The sequence below is a fragment of the Salvia miltiorrhiza genome, chromosome 8, assembly GCF_028751815.1.
Source record: "Salvia miltiorrhiza cultivar Shanhuang (shh) chromosome 8, IMPLAD_Smil_shh, whole genome shotgun sequence".
NCBI lineage: Eukaryota > Viridiplantae > Streptophyta > Magnoliopsida > Lamiales > Lamiaceae > Salvia > Salvia miltiorrhiza.
Window position 1 is genome coordinate 26,976,129 of NC_080394.1, and position 17,870 is coordinate 26,993,998.

At 36.9% G+C, this 17,870-nt stretch overlaps 1 protein-coding gene across 3 annotated transcripts; it reads right to left on the bottom strand.

The window, feature by feature from the left end:
• Window positions 1-1,596: 1,596 nt before the first annotated feature.
• LOC130997364 (protein REDUCED CHLOROPLAST COVERAGE 1) lies at window positions 1,597-14,755 on the bottom strand. Of its 3 annotated transcripts, none has more exons than XR_009093063.1 (25): window positions 14,501-14,755; window positions 14,049-14,127; window positions 13,840-13,901; window positions 12,991-13,083; window positions 12,686-12,758; window positions 12,228-12,599; window positions 11,499-11,566; window positions 11,286-11,417; window positions 10,817-10,858; window positions 10,190-10,714; window positions 9,939-10,096; window positions 9,168-9,696; window positions 9,026-9,088; window positions 8,841-8,942; window positions 8,393-8,710; window positions 7,608-7,700; window positions 7,399-7,500; window positions 7,039-7,143; window positions 6,817-6,950; window positions 6,337-6,520; window positions 5,858-5,989; window positions 5,523-5,635; window positions 4,778-4,868; window positions 2,208-4,525; window positions 1,597-1,859 (listed from the first exon to the last, which is right to left on the bottom strand). XR_009093063.1 is itself a non-coding variant. In XM_057922652.1 (24 exons), exons 2-24 carry the CDS (start codon window positions 14,107-14,109, stop codon window positions 2,357-2,359), a joined length of 5,721 nt encoding a protein of 1,906 aa, XP_057778635.1. In that variant the 5' UTR covers window positions 14,110-14,154; window positions 14,501-14,723; the 3' UTR covers window positions 1,597-2,356. The 3 variants fall into 3 exon arrangements, 1 of the variants encoding a protein (XP_057778635.1); XR_009093062.1 differs by having other exon boundaries at window positions 14,049-14,154; window positions 14,501-14,723; XM_057922652.1 differs by having other exon boundaries at window positions 1,597-4,525; window positions 14,049-14,154; window positions 14,501-14,723.
• Window positions 14,756-17,870: the final 3,115 nt, after the last annotated feature.

Below are 17,870 nucleotides of genomic sequence, written 5' to 3' on the forward strand. Positions count from 1 at the left end.
AAGAGTCCGCACATCGATGCCGAATCTCAACACCTCTTGTTGCTCCATGTTCGGAATCGCGTGAGGAGCCAAATCCAGCATCTCCGAGGCGTTCTCGCTGTATGCCAACACGCTGAAGCTCTCTTCATCAACAACAATCAAGCAACCAAAAGGTTGAATTAGGCTTCCCCTCTGCATCTTCTGGAGATAAGCCGACACCGTCGAAGACGGAACATCGCTAGACGCGTTAACGGAAGTCGAGTAATCGAACTGCTGCTCCGATTACTCGTAATCCACATGGAGCCTCGCGGCGATTCGACATCGATAGCCAAATCTCACTGCACCAACATCATATCCAACCACACATCAACAACCAAAACCTTGTAGATTCAAAAGCCCCCTTCCTTCGATTCCCGGTGGCGCAACTGGTGGCTTCCCTGGCGTAGGCGGCGACACCTACGGCTTGCCCTTCCCCTTGAATTCCGGCGAGTTTCCGGCGACATTGTACGACCGTCATTCAATTAATTGGTAGAAATAAACTACAAACTACAAGGATTTTCTGGGTTTTCGTGTTTATATTAACTGCAATACATTTGCTTACACTCGATTTACAAACAACGTCTTTGTTTGAATCTTGCAAGTGATGCCATCTATTTTGTGATGTGAGATATCGTTGTAGTGGTTGTTGGAATGGAATACCTCTTGCGTGTTAAAATTTTCACAACAATAGCGTCCACCAACTGTTTGACAAAAGTAGCAAAAGAGGTTTTTTTGTTTCCGGCGACCTTGGCGAAATTTAAAAAAAAATAAAATTAAATAATTAACGGTGTTAAACAGCAGTTACGGCAGAGGGGCTAATTCCACGAAATTAAGAACTTCGGAGGTTTAGTTGGACCAACTTCGACTATGGGGATCTAAACGTGATAATGACCTCTATGTTAGGGGCTTATTTGATACTTAACCCTATTTTTTATTTTTATTATAGCAAAATGGATAATTTGATACATTGAATCTAAAAAGAATCACGTACGGATTGACAAACTCCAATCCTATCTTCTTCTCTCTCTGAATCATGTCAATTGTTCAAAAAGATTTTGAGAGATTTGTTTGGATGGCATTCAAATCTTGATCTGTGTTTTTCGGGTCGGGCTGCGCTGCTAAATCGTGGGCTCAATTGAAAGATACAGTGTTTGGTTAGGGCCAAGTTAAAAAATCACATTCAATTGGTTTTTGGTTCGGACCCCTTCCTTGGCTCTACCTGAAATTTTCTGACTTTGACAGCTCTACCTATGCTACAATGTACTACACCCGTCCCACTTATCTTGGCATATTTACTTTGGACATAAAGATTAAGAATAAGAAGTTAAGAGTGTAAAGTTGATCAAATTCACTTATTTGATGTGTGTTGAGAAGGTAGGGACCACATATTATTTTTGAAAAGTACCATTATAATGTGAAAAAAAAAAAAAATTGTGTCAAGATAAGTGAGAAGGAGGGAGTACTTCACCAAAAGCTCATGAAAGGAAAAGGATAAGTTCAAAATTTCATCAGCACTTGCTTTGATCACACTCCAGTGGAAAATATAAAAGATAAATAAACAAGGGGGATATCAAGTGCTAAATCAAAAGAATAGTCACAGATGATCATATTATCCAAGATGGGCATTTTCCAAAAGTTGAACCCAAAATATTGATATCAGAGTTGCTTTCTATGAAAGAATTAATCAGGACTTCAAATATCCACTACGCACTGTCAAAATTTATCTCAAAATAAAGGAAAGAATGCACCAAAAAGACCACATCTCCTTTACTGAATGGTGGAAGAAGGTTATATCGGGATGAACACATCCACACAAACCAGGAAGAATTTCGAAAGAGAACCTGCACGTATAAAGATCACAACGATCAGCACAGGATCAAAGTTGTAGGAATATAATTGAAGAAAGTTTACCACTTCCAGAAAGTTGCATTTCTGTACTGAACAGTTGTACTTGTGACTGTTTAAGCAGAAAACAACTAAAAGAAACAAAATCCCACAGACAAGTGATAATGTCTCACAATTAGGAGCAGCTTTCAGCACAAAGAAAACACCGTTATGGGACTGATGCTAATCTATGTAAACTCCTCAAATCAACGATAAGGAAATATGCTATAGAAGTTTCAGGGGTAAAATATCGAGACAGATCAGTTAAAGAAAAGTTAGAACTAAAGAGTATAATTAGGACTAACCTCTATCAGTTGATCATCATGCTCAGGCCTGTAACAAACATCCACACACAAAAGCTGATCTAGGTATCACTTTTGTATTTTCCTGAAATGTAACTTAAATCTCTTTCCAGCCATCTTGCTGTATGATGTGAATAAGATGATAAATCTCCTCATGTAGCATTTGCTGAGCTGGTCTCTTTGGAGTCGAAGCTCGGGGACCTGGGAAGTTCTGTTTCCCTGACAACTCTACTATATACAACTTTGAAAGGTTGTGAACTATATGGTCGTTTGAGCAAACTTAATGGCATTCGCAGCATCTGCTTTTTGTTCCTTTTCCCTCTAACTAAAACATTGAATGTTTTCTCACTGTCAGTCTTACACTGCTGTCGCTGAACATGATAATCATTGCATCTCTGGGGTTCTTCATTTGGACCATTACTGCTATGTAAAAGGTTAACAGGGAAGGGCAGATCATGAAACTTGGATTCATTGATTTCTTCCCCATTACCTGATTGAACCACATCTATATCACGTAAGTTCTCCACTGTCTCTGATACCGGAAGATCTATTTCTTTCTTAGACTCATTCCCAGAGTCAAGATCCAACGGTAATGCCAAATTTAGGTTCTCTGAGTTGATAGATTGTTCCTTTTCCTCCAAAACAGGTTTAGCAATTGGTTCAACCACTGTTGGGGAGGGAAATTCTAATGGATGGCAGCCAGGCCAAAGTGTGACAGGAATGTATTCTTGCGTGTTAGCACGTATATTGCATTGCCAAGCAAATTGACCGTGATGAAATGGGTTGCTGGTTACTTGAAAAGTGCTAGGTGGTAGCGACTGGGCCTGTGTGTAAGGAGGGTACATAAAAGGTAAGGGGTGGAGCATGTTTGGTGTTGTTGGTGGTGAAGGATACGGGTGGTGGGGGGAGGATATTGGACTGTTCAGAATAGTAGCATGACCTTGATGAAGTCCCATATTAATTGGCCAAGGACCAACTGGTTGAACAGCTCCTGGACCGGAAGAGAGAGAAATATTCATAGGCAATTGTGCAACACGTGGACTCACGATGGATGGATTGTATGGAGCTGCTAAAGCTGACAACTTCTTGTTAGAAACTTCTCTAGAGTCACTTGGACATGCCACTGGAAGTTTCAATTTCTCTTCTTCTACCCCTTGCAAAGTAGTTTCAGAATCACCATTGGATCTAGAGACCAATAGATCTTCAGTACAAGTACCAGTTTCCGACGAAGAATGAGCACAATTTGACACATTATCTTCAATTTGACTGGAGTCATTGCGGCTGGGCTGCACTTGCACCGTACACTCAGGTACAGCCACCAAGTTTTCATGATTCTTTGCAGTATCTGAGTGTATTCCATCTTTCTCTTCAAGAGCTTCATTTTCATTTTTCAGTTGAGCTGTGGAACCCATGACTGAATCCTGGATCTTCCCTTCCTGTTCGTTTTGTGCCACAGACTCAGTTTTTTCCTGGGGTTGCTGTTCGTCAGGTTCCTCAACTACTCTGTTATAATGTGCATCATCCTCGGGATGTCTCACCTGCAACATAGATATGGTACCAGGTGGTGCCAGAGCTACTTCCTTATATGAAGGAGATTTACCCAGACTTACTATTGAACTTCTCTTTGCAACAGTTCCAACCTCTTTCTGTGCAGAAACCGGCCTTGACTCTGTTGGAGAGCATGATGTCTCATCTTCATTTTTAGTGTTCCCCGTTGCACCATCCATGGTGGATGGTGACACAGACTTCACTCTATATGCTACAGTTTTCACAACTTTCCGTCCATATTTGGCCCCTGGTGTTGAAGTCTTTGCTACATAATATTCTGCTATGCTTCCTGCAGGAACTGCTCGTTTCTTTAAAACATAAATTTTTCCGCTTTGGTGGTTATTCTTCAGTGTGGCATGATCCAGTTCAGCAACAAGCTCTTTCTTCTGGTGATTAAAAATCTTACTTCCATGCTGACGTCGCTGCCTTAGTCGTTTTCCAAACAAGCCGGATGATCTTGGTTTCTGAACTGGCTGCCATCCGTCTTCTCCTTCTGCATGTGCTTCAAGTGATACATCACTGGAATCAGGAGTTCCAATTTCAGGTTCCTTTGTCAATGGTTGTCCAGGTTGGACAGGTTTTTCATCAGGAGATGCTTCCACAGTATCTTCAGACTGAACTGGCCGAGACAACAATGCATCATTGTTCACAACTGTCTCAGCGTCAAAGTCATGGACTTGTTTATCTTCGTTTGCCTCCACTGTAAAGGCATCTTTTGGGGGAGCTTCAGTATCTGAGGTGGCTAGATTATCTTGAATGAACTTCTCCTTAGCCTAAAAATCAACAATAAAAGAGCAGGAAAGTAGGATTATTACATCGAAAGTTGAGAGCTTTATATGAAAAGCATATTAATTTGTTTTATTCAGAAGCAAAGCTGCATTTCTCCTTCAGTCGGAATGGTTATTTGGGTAACTAATTAGCAACATTAGCAGCCACAAACCCTCAGTTTTATAGAGAAGATACACCTTATCTGGATGGTAATATTGACTTTCATTATACAATTAACTAGAAGAAACAATAAATACCTTAGCAATGTAATTTCTTCTCTTTGATCCCATGGCATCTTTAACTTTGGCATCCTGACTTGGATTTATGTAGTCAAGCAAATCTGATACACTGGCAATAACAATAGTTAGTACATAAGAAACTGATCTAGGTTTCTGACTTGATCATCATCCAATACAATAAGCCATGTTCAATTTGAAGAGGGTCTGAATCTATGCATATCACACTTAATGATTAGACGAAGTTAAAACACATAGAATGGACACAAAACAATGAGAAGGCAGTCAGGCATTGTATTCTCTATTGCATTTACCATGTTTGCTCTTGAATGGACACAAATGGTTCTCCTGTCTAAAATATTAAACAGGAGAACCATTTGATAGCTAGCAACACCAATTGGTGAACCGTCATGTGCATGAAATTACTTTTCTACTGAAGCCCCCGGTGTTCTTTAATTTGAATTTAGGATAATATTATTGGTTTTGATTTTATACTATAAAAAATACCACAAATAGTCATTCATCTAGTATAACTGACGCCAATGTTATCCCTATCTAATAAAGGACACCTAAATCAAAATCATGCAATCCAAAACTAAAGAAAATAAAAATAAATTATATCTGCAAGTGGGTGTCCCACTAGGCCGTTTATTCTCTAACTACACTCAGTTAAGGGGTGTTAAATGTGGCTCTACAAATAGGGATTAGCATTGTAGCAAATTCACAGGCATTAAATGCCATATTCCCCCAAAAAGGGTTGATTTACCTTAGGTGGCCCTTGCTGGCTATAGAAGCATCTGGCTTCCGTGTCCCATTGCGAGCAGCTTCTTGCTGCTCAAAAGCCTTTGATTCAAAGTATTCAAGCCATGCAGCTGCATCCTGTATCACACACAAATATAACCAAGAATTGTGGATTAAACCTTCAGATATATTCACAACCAGAAACTATAGTACAGATATCAAGAATGTATGGAACATAAAGGGAAAACTGTGCAAAATAGTATCAACTGTCCCCTTAATTATCTAAGCAAAATGCAATATAAATAGCAAAAGAACTGGCATCAATTTTCTTGCATTTTGAGGAGTCAGAGACTCTAATACCTGTGTCCGGAGGTCGTCTGGTCCCAGCTTTGCCCTAAGTATTTGTAATGTTGTCTGTTCGTGCTGAACACTGAGAGGATACGCTTCCATCAATGAGAGGGCTATTGCAATGGCATGATAACTTGCAGCTGTCTGAAATGATTATAGAAATAAGCATAGTGTTATCTGAAACATGCAACCCCAAGCTTCTGAACTAAAAGACAAAGCACCAAAAGTGTATAGTTGATAGGACAGACGGTTCGAAAAAAGTTGCAGCAATGAAAGAATCTATCTTAACTTCTTCATACTCTTGAAAGGAAGAAATCAAGAAATTTTTAAATACTAATTGCATCGGGCAAAAGGAATTACACAAAATATCATTTGGAAGCAAAAAGTGTATACATTCCAATTTTGGCTATTCACATGGAAAAGAAAATAAAAGCACATAAGTAAACAAGAACAATATAACAGTAAGATTATTAGCTGAATTAGCAAGGAACCTGAATATGGTCTGGGCCAAGAAGTTTTTGGTTGCATTTCAGTGCTTTATGAAGATATCTTAGTGCAACGTGCACATTACCCAGGCCTTCCTCCATCATAGCCACATTTATGTATGTTGCCGCAGTGTTTGGATGTGATGGGCCACAAGTGAGATGTAAAAGATACAATGCTCGCTTTACATATCTAAATGATGCAAAATCAAAGGATTATCATTATCTTGTATCAATCATCAAACAGTAATACAAGTATAGGTTAAACCTAGAAGAGATCAATATATCTGTATTATATTAGGCTTATATTCTACGCTCCCAGATTATTTTAATCATACTTATACAATGAAGTTGAAAGCTAATATTCCATATATTAACGTGGAGCTTGGAAAAGGTTCATGTTTGTTTGGAGAAAGCAGAAAAGTTCTTTCGAAGTCTTAAAATGGAAATTCACGTTTAGGCTGTGAATTTCAGAGCCAATGAACATACTTGAGAGCCAATTCTGTGTGTTGTAGTCTGTAATAGAAAACAGCAAGATCCCCATAACTTTTCATTGTATCTGGATGATCAAGACCTAGCTCTCGCTCATTGATATCCAAAGCTTTTTGCTGATAGATAGTGGCCTGTACATAACGAACAGAATAAACAAGACATCAGTACTGAAATTGACATTTAAACATGCAAATCCAGTATAAAAGCTTGAACAAGTACCTGGTTGAAATCTCCAGTGTGATATAAAACAACTGCAAGAAGGCTGTAAGCACCAGCTGTCATGCGATGATAAGGACCACATACTGCCACCAACTTCGCGAGGGCCTAAAGTCATTGATAAATAACAGCTGTTTTTAACTCATTTAACCACAAATTGAGGCTGTAGTTATAAATTTAAATCAGTTATTTATTGATTGTTTTATTCAAATGTGTTTCTGGAGTTAATCAACAAGAAAGGCGAAGAAAAAAACCACTGTGCAGTTTTTGACCCAACTGATATCCATCTAGAGAACATTTGTAAGGAAGCCTGGCAAACATATCATCTCCGAAGGATTTATTGTCACATCACATATGAAATACCTTTGTTCCATAGCTAACAGCTTCTTCAAGTTTTCCTTTATCCAGAGCTGTTTTAGAAGATTCCAAGAGCTGCCGTCCATCAGCAGACGAGCATGCCGCTTGCTACAGTAAACATATCACATTTCTTTTAGTAAAAATTTCATAGATAGAAAGGTGAGAGTACAAAATCTACTTCATTATAGTGGATAATGGATTCAATCCAAGCTCACCTTATGCACTGGTACAAGGCTGACTATATCTTCCTTCTGAAAAGGGCGTGCAGATTTCATATCAAAGTCTCTTGGTACAAGTTCAATACCCACCTAGGAACAGAGCAAGTCAGGTCTTCAAAGCATTGCCATAATGTGAACTCTTGCCTATATTGTCTAAATTAAACAAAATATTGTATCTTTCTTTCTGCCAACTACTAGAGGGGCTGAGTTGGTAATTTATTTTGTGATTAGTTTGTGATGTTGATCTAACCAAACAACCTAATTTGACATCTTGGTTTTGGGCAGACATACTTGATAGATAATCTGATTCAGAGCTGTACAATTATCTAAATAAAAGTATTGGTGGGTACATCAGCAAACTTCGTGCTTTGAAAAGCATATGCATGAAACACAACTTATTCCATCTTGTTTTCTCTGACTGGACTTAAAAAGATATCTTGCTTGATTTGAAATCTACAGATTTAAGCAGGTAGGTACATAGATGTATAATATCAATCTTGGATTCAGAACAATGTGATAGTTGAAATAACTTATGCAGCTGGAAAAAAAAATCTAGGTAGCAAGAAAAATTGTAAGTCCATCGATTACACGTATACACATTTGATCACCTTATGTTAGAGTCAGTTTCCAATATGTTCCTATAAATAAGTCATATTTAGTTTTCTAGACAATGTTGACTATGTAAATCATCATGCGTGAAAGAAAAAAAAAAGTTACACATTCCAAAATAAATTAAATAGAACAGGCCATAGTTCATCTTTTCAAGCTTAAATCTAATATACCTTATGGCATAAACCACGAAGAATTGCGAATTTTCTAATATCTTCATAGTTTAAATTCTTGATATTCCATTCATAGCGCTTCATAAGGAACACTTCAAGCCAATTCCACACAAGTGAATTAACACCAGAAGGCTGATCTGGTTGTTCATTTTCAGGAACTCCAAGCATCAAATTCAATGCTGCTGCAATTGCTGCTGCCAGTTTCTCAGGCTTCCCAACTGCAGATATTACTGCTTGCAGGATATGCTTAAAGGAGCGTACTATCATCTCATGTATGCAAAGAGATTGCACGTGTGATAACTTCTCTGAAAGCTTAACCTGTTAAAAAGAAGAAACATTAAGCAGTAATCATTAGGTTGTACTCAAGTAAGATAATATGTGAGGCTCTTCTTCATCCAAATGTCCTAGAGTGCATGGAAAACATATCACATGAACTGTCAAAACGTACAACTTGTCCAAGGGATCGCATCCGAAGACCTCTAGTATGCATGAAATCCGTCAATGTCCGACCATCTACTGGCGAGAGCTCTAAAGAACCAAAATCTGCAACCTGTTATCCATGATAAATGTCACACGGAATAGAAATGATACTTCCAATCTGATTTATATGAAAGGCAATACATATATAGTTACCAGTTTTGGCAGTGCTACGTCATCATAATATTTTTGGGACAACTCAATCAGTTCATGCAGCGACTGTCAAGATAAATAGCAGTCACAAACCTGTTTTAACATCGGAAGCACAGATATTCAAACCACATATATGAAACACTACCTTTGCATGAAGTCCAGTCTCTGACTCTTTTAATCGAGAGAAGGCAGCATCAGACAACATCGATTTTAACATAAGCTCATTTTCACTTGAACCACTATCAAGCTGAGATTCTGTCACATTCAATGTTTTTTCAGCTTCATCCTTCACTTCATCAGTAGCAGATTTAACATTCTCATTTTGCTGGTCTGCAGTATTTCCATCCAATGTCTTCTTTCTATTTTTAAGGGATTTAAGAGGTGTTCCTAGTCCCTCAACCTTCATTTCATTTTTTGTTTTCTCATTAGACGATTTCTTCTCTTTTTCTGTTTTCTTCTGATCTTGTAAATGCTGTATCCAGCAGGCTCCAAGTTCCCATCTCACAAAAGCATCCAGATCACGTTCTTCTTCCTGAAGCTCTGCGAGACTGTCTCGCAACAGTCTCTCAACAAAAGCTTCGGAAGATTCAAGTTGCTCGGATTCTAATGTTCGAGAATGTGCTGATGCTTTATTTTGTTCAATCGCAACATTTTCATGTAGTAATAACCTTAAACTGCAAAATATAAGGTCAAAGTTGGAACTAATTAAATTATAGCCAGAAAGTTAGAGAAGACAAATAAGACATACGATAAGATACTGGTTAAAAGCAATGCAACCAACATGCATGGTTGCATGAGCAACTTATTTTGTGGATCAAGGTGGAGATAAAGGAACAAATTGTATAAGAGAAAGAAGTATCAATATTAATTAATGTGCTATCAAGCATAATTACAAGAAAGAGAATAGCCCACAAACCTATCAATATTTAGAGCATTAGCACCACCATCAGGCTGGTCAAGAAGCTCTTGGCTTCGCAATGGAGTATTTGCACTTGCGTTATCAATCCCTTGAACTTTCACGCATGCAATATAGCCACAATACCTCACATTTACAACACCTAAAGTGGCAATATCCTGCAAATATTTATTCAATAAAAAATTTATCTAAAATAAACAAGATAGGAATGGACAACAGCAGTACTTGTATCATTCCTCCAAGTTTCTTACATGAGCAGCTGTATTTTCGTCAGCTGTAATCCCCTTAAGAAGGTTTCGTTCACCCAGTTTCTTGTCATCCAATCCTATAGCTTGTTCTCCATCAATCTTAGTATCGATTTTGCAAGTAGCATTAGATGCATCTTTCATGACAGTTATGCTCAAGTCCCCAACTTTCTCTGTATAGATAATTTGACTATTTGAAGTAGAAATAGCTAATTCTGGAGTTCGCATTACATGTTTCATAGCCGCAATGGCCCTGAAAATTGCAACATCGACAAATAAACTGTGAAGAAGAAAAGCTTTTCTATCTCTAATTTGCCTCTCCTCAGCAGTTTTGCATGGCATAGATGCAAGAAACAAAAGTTCATTTGCATAAGGTAGCAGGTCACTTTTGCCATCTCTGCCTAGACCACCTCCATGTCCTCCCCATTTTTCGTCTTCTGTGGGCAGAGGGGGAAATGTAGATGGTGACTGTGCAGCTACAGGTGGGATAAGCCATGTGTTCGCTCTGAAGCCAAAAGGAAGGTTTCCGAACTGCAGGAAGAATATATCAGGACAGATTTATTCTGCAAGACAATGTTGTGGCAGAAAATCCTTTAAGATGACATTTTGAAGCTGCAGAGAAAATGGGATTACCTTATTCCTTTCTGAGAATGCTTTCATGAGTTCATCATAAGCCTGAAATGGATAAATTAAGATATGTCAAATCTCATAAATATATTCAGCCTCTGAAAGGGAACAATTGCACAAGTTGTTTTAAGACAAAAAAGTGCAACATTGTTGACCAGTAACATATATTTAGCCATCTTGAGCTGTCAACCTGACAAGAAAGCACTAGCTAGCTGATGCAAAATTTACAACGATTCTGGGAACCTTAGCTCAGTGGTGCACAATATTTTGTTTGGAATCCCAAGTAACTCAGATATAAGAAAGTATTATAGTCCTATATAGCTCAACTCTATGAAACAGAATTGAAAGAACATCCATTAAAATTTGAAGTTGACAGGACCTATAACACTCAAAAACTCTGAGTGCATATACAAAATTGGAATATCAAATATGCATGGCTAGTTTAAATTCCAGCACTCAAGGTTAGAGTGCTTACGTTATCGAAGGCTCTACTGAGTTGTCTCAGCAGGTCAACTAGATTGTGACAAAAAAACTGCTGCTTTCCAGTGCCATAAAAACCTTTCCTGGAAGCTTCTATAAGAACCAACTTTCCATTGCACAATTTCACCTGCAAAAAAGCATTGCTCAAATTCATGCATTATTGTAAAGTAAAAGCTCAGCATATTCAAGAGATAGAAACAGGTCTCACCTCAAGAGAGAAAAGGTGATCATCACCAGAAACTCCATCAATGCTTTTCCTCGACGCCCTCCTTATAACTACAGAAAGGAATTCATAAGTATACGCCTTGTATACTATCAGAAATCACTAAGAAGTAGAAAAAGTCTATGACAAAACAAAAAACTATAGAACGGGCCACACATTAAGCAACATTAAAAGTTAAAATCTGTGTCACATCTAACAAAAATAGAACGATGCTTTACATAATACATGGGGAAATGGAGAGATCCGGGTTCGATCCCTCTTGGGAACGAATTGGGATTGGAGATATAAGGTGGAGTTTGGTGAATGGAGAGATAAGGTGGTTCTTGGAGTGGATGGGGAACTAACTACTTATATCTAACATGACTTTGCCCGATCAAAAAAAAAATATACATGGGGAAATGCACCAACAATCAGTTCTCTATCGTGATTTCACCACCTACAGTTATCTATAGTGATTTGCACATCGATTTGGCCAATCCTACTTAGTTTTTCTAGTACATAACACAATCATGCAGTGCGATTAATCAACTCCAAACAAATTTCCGCAGTATTATAAATCACATCTAAATTTCAATTTCTGGCGCCAATTTAATAATACCCAAAGTTCACCTGCTTTAAAGAAAGCAGAGTAAGACTACAAAGTTCAAGTAATTGGATAGGTAATGCCAGCTGATAAAGGCAGAGAAACGATGTCAGAAAAACGGCGGACATTACATTGAAGGGGAGGCGTGAGGTGAGAAAGAGAGAAGAACTCGTAGAAGCTCCCGAGCTTCGGAGAAGTGTTGCTCATCTCTCCTTCTCTATCAACCGCAGCCGCCGATCCGTCCTTCGCCTCCGAATCCGCCGGCAGCGGTGGCGGAGAATTATCTTTCTTAGTCTTGGCGCGCGGAGACTTGCTCGGTTTCTTAGAGAACTTGGCGTCCGGAGCTCCACGGCCATCCTTGCCCTCTTCTCCGGCCTTGGGAGCGACGGAGGCCGCCGGGGAAGAGGAGTCCTTGTCCGCCGACGGCCCGAACGACGTCGTGCAGGCGACGATGTCCAGCAGCCGTCTAACGTGCGCCGTGGCGCTATCTTCATTGTAGTCCTCTGCGTTGAGATAACGGAGGGCAAAAAAGAGAATTCAGACCTTTTAGTCGCTATTCTTTTTGCATTTTTCTTTTAATTTTTAATACCTTCCACTAGTGTGAGGGTGCAGGGTTTCAATGCGGAGACGTCCACCGCATCTTTTAATCGGGGGCCCCTAACCTGTTTATATCACAAAAGAATATAACTACAAACTCCAAATTTGCTTTGGGAAATGGAATGACATTTTTAGCCAATTCAAAAATATATATATATCATCTCCTCCAATCACAAAAACATATATCTACTGGGATACTATTATTAACTTATTTTTTTAAAATAGCAATAATTTTTAGATAATATTGTCAATTAATGGAGAGTAATAGAAAAAAAAAGGCATTAGATACCTACTTACCTCGTGAGATAACGAATAATTGGTGATGTTGCACGTTACCGTACTAACAGACAATAATCGACGAACGTCTATAATTCTATCGGTGGAAATTCCCTGCATTAAACATAAAGGTAAGATTTGAGATTATATTTATTTTATGCCGAATCAATACAATCAATTCATTTGATTGAATTGTCGTCACAATTGATAATTGACATTTATGCATTTTCAAGATCTTGACGAGGCAATGTTCATATTTATGGTTATATTATGAGGTATATTTTGATGCATTTGTTCTAATTAATTTTAAATATATAAAATTTTAATTAAAATTAATATACGTTAGTTGAATTTAATTTAGTTAAGTTTTGCCAACACTAAACGCAGCCTTTTTTTACTTCATCCGCCTCTTTTTTGGCACCATGTAGAGTCGGCAAATGTTTTACGCCGGTGGTCTCATCTCATGCACAATAATTCTATATTTAATATTTATAGTTCAAAAATTCCTCCAATCTCCAATATTTTTCTCTCGAATAAACCATAGGTAAAAGAAAAACCTCAATTTTACTTGCAACCTCAAATTCCTTCAAGAGATAAATATAGTTGAGATTGCAGTATATTGAAGTACCCAATAAATTCAAATTAACATTTTAAACTAGAAAAGACGAATATATTTGATTCTGTCCCAAAAGAGAAAAATAGTTTTCTGAAGAAAAGAAAGACCGGTATTATTTGTTTCTTATTGGTCATCCGAACTTGCACAGTGCATCTATTCGCATATCTAAATATTTCATTTTTTGTATTTTATTTTCCTTTATATGTTAATACATTTGATTTACGTAATAAATAATTGTTCAGCATGCTGCAAACCTTCAAAATAACATGAGTCTCGTCCGGCAGATTCAGTTTAATATCCACCACAACTGGAAGAACTGCAAAAACATAAAATAAATATAAAATTAGTTGTTTATTTAAAAAATTACATGTGTTATATATAGCGCAACATCATCCCCTTCTCAATGTGGAGCTAGCCAATTAAAATACTAGTACTACTATATATATAGTGAAATGAGACATACCCTTTTCTTCTTTCTTCTTCTTGTCTCCCTTCGTCTTGCCGCGGCCACTCTTGGGTGCCATTTCCAAGCTCGAGCTCGACTAGTTTAGTTGATATGATGAATGACTCTGAATTATATAAAATTAATTCGAAAAATATCCATTTATCAAATATGCTTCATGTTATATATACATAAAGGAAAACAAGTTCTGCATGAAATGTAAATTTCAAGAATCTACAATTCCACATTAAATTTAGTTGATTAGTACAGATAAGTTTAGCTTTAAGACTCTCTGTTGCATATTTATTTTGACAGCGTAGAAAACAATAAATTTGAAAATTGTAATCAAAATACACGAGCGCCCAATAAAAGAATAAGATTCTGACAGGTTAGAATCCAAGAATTAATGGAGCAAGTTATTTAATGCGGCTTTGAGTATCCAGGAAAGTAGAATAAGTAAAGAAAATACTAACCAGTAGCAGGAGGTTGTACCCTGCTGAGTAGAGCTGTAGAAGGTTGTACTTTGGAAGGCTTATTTGAGGTTTTAAAGTTTAGATAGTAATAATGAAATAAAAGTGCACCATTAAAGAGTTTGAGTTGAAGCTTTTCAAGTATCGAGAGAGAGAGAGAGAGAGAGATAGAATGGAAGCAGAGAGAAAGAGATATAGAGGGAGGTGGGGTGTGATAAGGAAGGAAGGGTTGAGATTTAACAGTCAGAATTATAATGGCATTTTATGGCAGCTTCTGGCCATAGGCAGTGATTATATTTTCTGATATTTCACCTAAATTCTTTTCTTATATATTACAAAATTTGTATTCACACGTATTTACAAATAAATAGATATTTGGAGAAAAATGATGCGTACCCTTTTTTTAAAACAAAATATAAATTATATTAACTTTTTATGAAATATATAAATTCAACCTATTATGACTGTTAATTACGCTTATATCAATTCAAAAATTAGATTATATTTTAAATTTTGACTTTTGATATAATAATTATGATGTATACGTACAAAATTTGGAGGGGGAAAAAAAAAAGTTCAGCCCTGCACCACCACAATTGGTTGCCGACCACCGCGCCATCACCGTCCGTTGTACTTCGCAAATTCATCACCATATCATCGACTACTACGATTTACAAATCGATCACCACCACCATATATTGCCACCAATTCACAGACCCATTACCACCACCATTACCAATTTACCATCATCATACATACCCAACTCGAATGTTCGACACTCAATCGAGCATCAAGTGTCGAGCATCCATAATTGAGCTTGAACTATTGCTTGACACTCAAACATCGAGCGTCAAGCATTAATTGTCGAGCATTAAGCATCCAGTGCATGTAAGGGAGGGGGCGAAGGCGCAACGAAAATATGGCAGCATGAGACAATGCATGGTGAAAGAGAGGCAAGGTGTGGAAGTGTGGCGGCACAATAAGGTGTGGCGAGGTGGAAAGGCAGAGCAAAGCCGGGCAAGGTAGTGCGTGGCGATGCGATGCAAGGCAGCACAACAAGGGTGAGAAGCGGTTGCGACGAGGCAAGGTATAGTAGGGTGGTGAGGCAAGAGGGGTAGAGGCACGATAAAGAATCCGATGAGATGTGGCGGGTTTTCTTTTTCAATTATTTTTAATAATATTTCATTAAAAGTATAAATATAAAGTTCTTTAAAAAATAATACTCTCTTTGTCCCAACTTTTAGTATCTATTTGAGAGTGACCCAGATTTTAGCAAAGTGATTGGGTGTGTTGTGAGTGAAATAATGATCTCACCTTTTATGTGAGTGTTAAAATAATTAAAGTGGAGTAATGGTCCCACCTACTTAACTAAAAATAGAAATAGATACCAAAATGTGGAACGGACTAAAATGGAAATATGGATACTAAAAGTTGGGACAAATGGAGTATTATATATATATATATATATATATATATATATATTAATTTGTGTGAATATTTATTTTTAAAAGTGAGTATAAGCTATCATTAACCTTAGATAATTTCTATATGTCAATGTACCGATCTGACCCCAAATTTGACGGTTGTCTTCACTGACCAACACGAGTCTTTTCTAGCATATTTTATCCTCATTCACATACTCCTTGAGAAATTTTTAAGGGGCTACCCATCATGGAATTGATTTAAGCCAAACATGTTTAACCTTGTTGTTTCTTTCACGTGGCCACTGGAAAAAAATATGCATCTTTTTATATGAGTAGTACCCATCAAATTATTTAAACTCTCATCGAATATGCAATCGCATTTCTGCATATTCTTGGAATCCATCTCTTTCTGTTATGTTTCAATTCGTTCATATATTCATCCGCTTTGAAGCATTAACAAAAGTTGCTCATCGACGATCACTACTTACTTCTATCTTAAATGCCACATTCGAGCAATGAGAGACATACGTTGTTTGATTGTACAAACTATGGTCGTGGTAAAATGGTTGGACTTGTAGTATCATTTATTGCTAGATAGATTATTAATGTTCATTTGGTACATGTACTCGAAGTAGTTTACCTAATTAGCATGAGCTATATTTAATGGTACACAATTTTCTATTTAATACTCGCCCTATCCACAAAGAGTGTGTGTTTTATTTTTTTAGAATCTCTTCTTTATATTTTAAATCTCATTCATACTCAATTTTACAAAATACTCACTCATTACTTTTACAATTTGATAGACATTTGTAGGACCCTTTTAATAATCACATCTTCCAACCATTTTATTAAAACTCATGTCCTCCACTCCATCACACACTCTTTGTGGACGGATGGAGTATAATAATTTCAATATTGTCATATATGACTTGTGTTGAACACGATACTATCTTATTGCATGATGTCTCAAATCTCTCTCTCTCTCTTTCTCTCTCTCTCTCTCTCTCTGCGTGTGTGTGTGTGTGTGTGTGTATAATGATTATTTTCATGAAAAATGAGAATAATGAATAAGTCAATATAAATCTACGAATAAAATGCTTGTAATATACGATTAGCGTATTCATACGGTGAAGTTTTTGCCTTTCAGGATTTGAACGACTATTGATGCATTATAAGCGACTAATTTATATATTTATATTGGCTTATTCGTTATTTTACTTTTCTAAGATAAATTTTTGAATAAATTAATATTAGCCATAGAATTTGAATATTTGAAGTTCTAGATTTATTCTCATTTCTCATCACATTTTGTCATTTCTCATTGGACCGTGTGTGTGTGTGTATATATATATATATATAGACAGACAGAGAGAGAGAGATGGGGGGAGGGCGGGGATCATGGGAGTATTTGTGAGAACTAAGAACTTATCATATTCATTGATTTTTTAAATTGTACGGTTGATTTATCATAAGAACAAGTTTCACAATAAGTTAATATATTATAACTGACCTCTTCCTTAATAAGTGAGATTTATAATAGTTTTAATTATGAAAAATCTTAAGTATATAATCATTCATCATTACAATAATTGGGAATATCTTTTATTTCTCATACCTCTTTTGCGTTTATGAACAATCTGTGAAATAAATATATGTGTAATTCGTTTTTTTTCATGTTATTCACGAAATTGCGATTTATTTACAATCAATCGGTATTTATTTATGACCAACCATGTAATTATTCACGGTACATATTGTGCAACTAAGAGATTATTTGAATTTTGAAGAACACTGATGGTAATGGGACTTGGGCAAAATTCAGTTTATTTCATTGTGTTATTCATGGAAAACCTTGATTTATTCACTGTCAAAATCACGATTTATTCATGACCAATCATATAATTATTCACGGAAATTTCGTTGAAAATGAATTTGAAATTTCATTA

Excerpts from the sequence above, each read along its gene's own strand:
- LOC130997364 (XM_057922652.1), bottom strand. The coding sequence starts at position 14,109 with ATGGCACCCAAGAGTGGCCGCGGCAAGACGAAGGGAGACAAGAAGAAG. Across the intron at positions 9,089-9,167 it reads AGACTGGACTTCATGCAAAG|TCGCTGCATGAACTGATTGA; the intron begins GTAGTGTTTCAT and ends TTATCTTGACAG. Across the intron at positions 5,636-5,857 it reads CAGACGACCTCCGGACACAG|GATGCAGCTGCATGGCTTGA; the intron begins GTATTAGAGTCT and ends TGTGTGATACAG.